Source organism: Thamnophis elegans, chromosome 4 (assembly GCF_009769535.1).
Source record: "Thamnophis elegans isolate rThaEle1 chromosome 4, rThaEle1.pri, whole genome shotgun sequence".
Taxonomy (NCBI): domain Eukaryota; kingdom Metazoa; phylum Chordata; class Lepidosauria; order Squamata; family Colubridae; genus Thamnophis; species Thamnophis elegans.
The window spans coordinates 65,331,776-65,339,471 of NC_045544.1; the positions used below are offsets into that span (position 1 = coordinate 65,331,776).

At 35.6% G+C, this 7,696-nt stretch overlaps 1 protein-coding gene across 3 annotated transcripts in view; it reads left to right on the plus strand.

Annotated features, from left to right (window-relative positions):
- The window catches only part of TTC13 (tetratricopeptide repeat domain 13), a 34,852-nt gene extending 27,156 nt beyond the window's left edge, over positions 1-7,696 (plus strand). The window contains exons 17-23 of one of the 3 annotated variants that reach the window (XM_032216172.1): positions 339-423; positions 1,772-1,881; positions 4,318-4,453; positions 5,019-5,098; positions 5,819-5,897; positions 6,749-6,828; positions 7,546-7,696. In XM_032216172.1, coding sequence (XP_032072063.1) covers positions 339-423; positions 1,772-1,881; positions 4,318-4,453; positions 5,019-5,098; positions 5,819-5,897; positions 6,749-6,828; positions 7,546-7,657 — 682 coding nt within the window. In that variant the 3' untranslated portion in view covers positions 7,658-7,696. Of the gene's footprint in view, positions 1-338; positions 424-1,771; positions 1,882-4,317; positions 4,454-5,018; positions 5,099-5,818; positions 5,898-6,748; positions 6,829-7,545 lie in introns of those variants that run through there. The other 2 variants (XM_032216173.1, XM_032216174.1) reach the window with 2 other exon arrangements.

Below are 7,696 nucleotides of genomic sequence, written 5' to 3' on the forward strand. Positions count from 1 at the left end.
CTGTTGGAGATCAAAGACTTAGTTGCAAGAGCATGTATGCAAATATCAAGATTCAGTGAATTTTAAACAATGGGGTGGAAAGAGAGATATAAAAGAACAGGGTAGAAAATGGGGAAAATATTCTTAGGTTGGCCAAAAGAAAAAGACCAGCTAAAGAAAGTATATGGGAAAATAGAGAGAAAAATTAAGGAATTCAAAAACTATGGATTAAAAGTGTGAAAAAATGTTTAGTAATAAAAATAAGGTAATCTGAGAAATATTTTATGATGTATCCTGTTTTCATGCTAAATAAATGTAAATAGAATCTCATGATGAAATTGTGCTAAAATCTATTTTAGTGGTAATAACCACAAGGAACTATTGGAAGTTCGTGAAGCATTGGAGCAGGTACATAAGGTAGAAGATCTTCTTCCAATTATGAAGGTATTTTTCTCTTTAACCTATTTTATTAATATTAGAAATTAGATCAAACATAACTGTAGAAATTAAATCTTAAAACTTGCCCATTATGTTATAATGTATTTTTCGGACTATAAGACGCAATTGACTATAAGACACACCTAAATTTACAGGAGGGGAAAATTTTTTTTGTCTGTGTGTGTGTGTCACGTTTTCGCCCTCCCTGGCCCCCAGAAGCACTCTGCAGTGTTCCACACAGCCCATTTTTGCCAAAAACGGGCCTGTTTTTGGACTCCAAGCCCTCTGCATTGCATTTTTGCCCTCCGAGGCCCCCAGAAGCAATCTGCAGTGTTCCACATGGCCCGTCTTCACCAAAAATGGGCCCGTTTTGGGACTCCCAAGTCTTCCGTCACTTTTTTTGGAGGGGGGGCTCCCCCAGAAGCACTTTGCAGGCCAAAAATGTGCCCATTTTTGAGTCCAGTTTTGGTGAAAACAGACCATGCAGAGCACTGCAGAATGCTTCTGGTGGCCTGGGAGGGCAAAAATTTGTTTTAACTTATACGTTATTGTTATTTCCTTTGACTGTTACTTTTTGGCTTTATACCAGTGTTTCTCAATCCCAGCACTTTCAGATGTGAAAGTATACAGTAGTTACCATATTTCTCATTTACTATAGAGCCCAACTTTCAGATGTGTGGATTTCAACTCCCAGGCTAGGGAATTCTGGGAGTTGAAGTCCATGCATCTAAAAATTTGGGCTTTATAGTAAATAAGAAATGTGATAACTACTGTATATTACAAACAAAGCTGTTTAACAAATACATTGTGGTTGTTTTTTTTAAAAAAAAGACAGTTATTTTCTTTGAAGAAAGAAACCACTGACAAAAGCAAATTACAGGGGAGCAGTCTGATAGTAGGAGATCTGTAAGCAAATTTGATTAATAAATAATATCTATATCTAAATGACCACTCTTTCTGCAACCATTTGAACTTACAACATAATATATCCATGTGATGGAAGGACCAGAAAGTGGGGTTGAAAGCCAAGCTGAGTGGGATCATTTATTTTATTTTCTCTTTATTTCTTCTTGCTAGATAGCAATTTCTCTTGCTAGAAGTCCCTTGCAGAGTGTCTTTAAAAGAAGTTTACAGGCATTAACTATATCTTGTCTAGGATGAGTCTAGTCCTAACATAGGAAACTTTCTACTCTTTTAAATATCTCCTGGCATAGCAAGTGAACATCTCTGGCACTGAGATGATGCACTAGCGAGGGAAATAAACCCTGTCCTTTTGGTATTGTTGTAATTTGCATTATGTAGTATAAGAACATTTCAATCTATTTTGAACATTTCTTTTGGCATTTTTGTAAAGCAGCTTAATAGTAAAACAAGAGATGGTTTTACCATCCACACCAAAGTCCCAAGCCTCAAAAATCCAGGAAAGGAACATGATGGATTTACTATTACTTTAACAGGAAACAGGTAAGTCTTTCTTTTATATTATGACATACAGATCTTTATTTTAATTAGCATGTCAATCAATTGAAGCCTGGATTTCAGAGAGGTTTAAAAGATACTAAAATATCATTTATCTGCAAAGCTGGACTTTCTGAATTTTAATTGCTTTACTCAGGTACTTTTAGCATTTTATGCAAGTCTGACATTGTCAGGAGGTCACTGTCCATTTAGCTTCTTGTTTATGCATCAGAATTGTGTAGACTAGATCTTATTTATAGTTTTTAACTTTCCTATTCAATAAGTACATTAGAACCCATAGAGTCTTTTTGTATTATCTAGTGTATGTTCATTGGTGTATAGCAGTGTAGTTATACTGATGCAAATCAGTTTACATAAGACACTGACCGGCTATAAGCAGAGGGTATATATCAGTCCAGTATTTGATTTTTTTAAATATAAATGATGCTGCTCTTCAATGGTTACATGATCTAGAGTTTGGTATTGTGAAATGTTAATATATATTGCTACTCCATGTATGACATGCCATATGCTAAATAAATAAGACAGAAAATCCTCCTTCAGAGATTATATCATTTTTTTTAATCATTTATTTGGGATTTATAGGCCGCCCTTTTCCCTGAGGGGACTCAGGGCGGCTTACATTCATAGGGAAAGGGGGGGTGCAATATAAAAACATAAACAATATGTGAATAAAATAAACAGTAAAAACACAACTTTCATTCAACACTCAACACTCGGGAGGGGTGAGTTAGAGACTTATCCCCAGGCCTGACGGGATAGCCAGGTCTTAAGGGCTGTGCGGAAGGTCTGGACGGTGGTGAGGGTGCGAATCTCGACAGGGAGGTCGTTCCACAGGGTCGGAGCTGCTACTGAGAAGGCTCTCCTCCGCGTAGTCGCCAGTCGGCATTGACTGGCGGATGGAATTCGGAGGAGGCCCAATTTGTGCGATCTAATTGGTCGGAGGGAGGTAATCGGCAGGAGGCGGTCTCTCAAGTACTCAGATCCACTACCATGGAGGGCTTTAAAGGTGGTAAGTAATACCCTGAAGCGCACCCGGAGATCAACAGGTAGCCAGTGCAGCTCGCGGAGGATAGGTGTTATGTGTGCGAACTGCGGTGCGCCCACTATCACTCGCGCGGCCGCATTCTGGACTAACTGCAGTCGCCGAATGCACTTCAAGGGCAGCCCCATGTAGAGCACATTGCAGTATTCCAGCCTAGAGATCACAAGGGCTCGAGCGACTGTTGCGAGGGCCTCCCGGTTCAGGTAGGGTCGCAACTGGCGGACCAGGCGAACCTGGGCAAATGCCCCCCTGGTCACAGCCGACAAATGGTGGTCGAAAGTCAGCTGTGGGTCCAGGAGGACTCCCAAGTTGCGAACCCTATCTGAGGGGTGTAAAATTTGACCCCCCAGCCTGAGTGATGGAACACTAGCCAAATTGTTGGGAGGGAAACACAACAGCCACTCGGTGTTGTCTGGGTTGAGTACCAGTTTGTTAACACTCATCCAGTTCTTAACGGCCTCAAGGCCCCGGTTCATCACGTCCACCGCTTCATTGAGTTGGCACGGGGCGGACAGATACAATTGAGTATCGTCCGCGTATTGATGGTATTTTATCCCGTGCCTCCGAATGATCTCGCCCAGCGGTTTCATGTATATGTTAAATAGTAGGGGGGATAAGACTGAACCCTGTGGCTTTTGTATAGGATTAGTGCACAATCCTATACAAAACATGTGATAGATGCATTTCCACCGCTTCATTTCTTTCCTTTTCTATCATGACCAGAAAGAAGAATAAATTAGAATTTAGTTTTGTTCTGTACATTTCTGGTTTGTAACCCTCTTTAGGGAATGCGTGGTTTAGAAATATGAACTATAATAAACAAGTAAATTAGCAAATAGGTCATTTTAAAATAAATGCTAGATTTACTTCTTTACTATTTGCTCATTAATTTTGTTATTCCTTTTTTCTTTCATTGTATTGCTTTTACTTTTTTTAATAACTTTATAGTAATTTATATAGTAATATAGTACAGTAAATTTATATAGTAAATTACAGAAGCTACTTTTTAACATATTTCTGAAATTTTATTAAAGGAGAACATAAAATGTCAGCTTTGTATATAAGCTCATGAACATGATGATAAATTATGGGATAGCCTGACATGCAAAAGTTCTGATATTCTGTTTTCATGTCTGGGTTACACCCATCACAAATCATGGATATGTCAGTACATAAAACTTTGCTGCTGTTCTTTTTCTTTAGTCTTTTATGTTGCAAGGTTCATGGATAATTATTTAAAGATATTTTGGACAGTAAAAAGAATTCAGCAAAGTCAAATATTGTTTGTTGCTTTAGTAATCTTGACATTTTTATGTGTGTTTGAACAATGTGAAGTCCTTTCTATTTTTTGAAGCACTCTCTTACATATCTTGCAGGATTGGTAATCTTTTGTTTTCAGTTGAGACACAGACAACAGAAGCAAGAACACAACATTATCATACAGAAATAGATGCTCTTTATAAAGATTTAACTATGAAAGGAAAAACACATCTTTTGTCTGCAGAACCTAGGGTAATGACTTTTTAATTATTTATTTTACAAGCTAGTAGACCGGAAATATTTAAGTAGATTTAGTAGACAAACTTTGAGGGTGTGGGGGTTTAGTTCAGTTTCCCATTTTTTCGGAGAGTATACGGAAACTGTTATGTAAAAACAGTCACAGGAAGGAGAGAAAACCATTTTTTCTGCCCCCCCCCCCAAGAATTCCATTGTAAGAAAGAAAGTGAAAGCTTCTAGGAACCAAGCCAAGTTTCCCATATCCCTATCTGAAAAATAGACCAAAAGTGTCCTTTGGGAAAACATTTTGTGGTTGATTTTAAGGGGATTGGAATAGAGTAATAGGCAAAACGGGCAGAAATTTCCAATCTCCAACTTCGTTCCATAAATATCTTTAAAAATGGACCGCAAATGGGCCATAGATTGTCACCCAGATGTGATTTGTGGTTCTAAGCCTATTTTCATCATCACATTTAATTTTTTTGGGGGGGAAAACTGTGTTGCTGATTTTAGCAAGGTGGGCAGAATATAAATTTAATAAAATAATTAAATACATTTTATTTTATTTTATTTTATTTAGGAGACAGATGTCATATGCAATTTAATCTTGTCTGTTTTATACTACTTCTGTAACTTAATGCCACTTTCTAGAGGTTCCAGGTTAGTAACTATCTTTTTATACAATATTTAAAGCAAGTTTATCTTATTAATAACATAAATAATTGTGGTGTTATATTATTCTCTGCCCGTTCAATTTTCAAATAAGTGCAAAAGTTTGGTATTTTACTTATTTATTTAATTTCAATTTATTCTCTACCCTAGGTTATAAAAATAAACAATATAAAAGAATATATTTCTAATATTTTGGAAATATTAAAATTTGATGTAGGCTGCAATCTTATAGTTGGATATATGTTTACTTGTACATAATAACCAGAGCCTGGTGAGAGGCAAATGTAATAATTTGAAGAAAACAATATTGTGAAAGAACCCCCCCACATCGATTCCTTAAATAATTAATTTATTTCCCCATTTTTATGCACTGCCTGTTCATTAAGACTCGAATTAGTGATGGTTATTCTGTCATATTCTGACATCTCCAATTAATGGAGTTTGTTAGTGAGAGTCTGCCAGCTAGAAAATGAACTGTAGGAGAAATGGCTGTATTGCCTTTTGTTCTATCTGTTAAGTCTTACAGGGAGAAAGCAGCTTATTTTTAGTCAATTGTTTTCTCTCCATTCTTGCTTCTCTTACTTTTCTTATTTGTGAGAAGCTGTAGAATAAATGTGTGATGCTGGGATATCTGTTATTTTTCTGCATTGCCAGCTTGCTGGGTTTGCATGTTATATACTAAGAACATTGTTATTGCTGTTGTTTTAGTATAGTGGCTTATTCAATCATCATGGGAGCACTGATGGCAAGTGGGCAGGAAGTGTCAGGAAAAATTCCTAAAGGAAAGGTATGCTCTGTATAACTTACGTTAAATTTAGATAAGAATAACTCTTGATCATATATGTATTGTTTCTATATCTTGTACTCCTGTGTCCAAAATGCTCCTTAAGGATCCAGAATTCTGCTTGAGGATATGTGTAATATTGCAAAGGTTGCCTCTTTGGTACTGTATTAGAAATAGTCCTAAGAAAAATGAAAGGCGGTGTAACAAAATCATTAAATTAATCCATAGTTTAATACATGTAGGGTAGTAAATGGAATTTACTTCCAAGGAAGCATGCTTCTCCTTGGGCCTTGAACCTGATCCATTTACATTTATAGCTTTTCACTATCATGCCCTGTATTTATGGAGTACTTTTATATCAGACAGCTTTTAGTAACAGAATGTGTAAACATGTTCTACCTCCTAAATTCTTTCCTTAAGAGAGAATTGAAAGCTATCAAAAGGCAATGCAGTTGTATTTTCTTTTTGTTATCTGGGGTGTTGTCTACAGTGTGTGTTTCTAATATATTGCACTGAGTTATATGATAATCTTTCTGATGGACCTTTTAAACAGAAGTTATACAAGTAGACATTTAAATAATATTTATAATCGTGGATTTTAAATTTAAATTCAAAATATATTTTCCTCTGAATTGTGTTGTGCAGCTTAAGATTTTCAGTGTTGGATTGCAATTGCTATAATGGCAACCTCTGTGAGATAAACAGGTAAAAAATGTCCAGTGCTACTCTTGCTGGTCTTCCAAAACATATGACTATGCCTTTTGCATAACTTTGAATGTATGGGTAGGTTCTGGTACAACTGGAAATTATTTTAAAATGTTCCTTCCTTTAAACTCTTTTTTAATGTTTTCCAGTTGGTGGATTTTGAAGCCATGATTGCATCTAGTTCAGAAGCCTTTAGCAAAGTAGCAAAAGACTGGTTGAATTTGAAAAGGTAAAAGTACTAATATTGATATATATGAGTATGTTCTATGGAAAGAAAAGAAGAAGCCCTGCATTTTCTACCAAATATTTAATCTTCACTCACTTTGGGGTTTGATTTTTCTAAGAATTATCATCACTTTGTTTTGCCCACATCAGACAAAACAAGTATCCTGCTTAACTTTCTGCATGTATATGCATGTCATGATAAACACAATATAGACATTTTTAAATAATCATATATAACAATAGTATCTAATATAATTAAGGTAGTTCAATACAACCAATTTTGTTGTATTTAAGTACAATGACAATAAAGATTATACTTATACTGAATATGTGGACTGACTGAAGTTATTGGGATAAACAACAGAATTCTGTTATACTGTAATGTGAAATACACATATACATACACCCACACCTATATACCCACACCCATGCACACATACAGTATACACAGATGTACACATACATGAAAATATTAATAGAAAAATGTAATCAGTTAGATTTATGATTTCCTAGATTAAAAACATTTTGGCTAGAATTCACTGTTACTCTTATTAATTTTAATAACTTAAATAGTCTCTTGAATAGGCATTGAACTGTAGACTGATATCTAAATATTAAACAAGTATTTTAAAAATGTAAATACCATGCAATTTTGTTAATTTTATTTTAGATAGGTATATGAACTATACTTCTATTAATCTTGGCAATTTTGCATTTTCAGCATTTCACCTTCCTACAAGAGTCTTCCATTGGTATCAGAATCATTTCCGACTTTACGAACTATGATGGAAGTATTAAGTGCAGATTCATCACATTGCCTTAAAAGGCTTTAGTTGCTATGTGACATCTGAATAAAGAACACTGACTTCCTC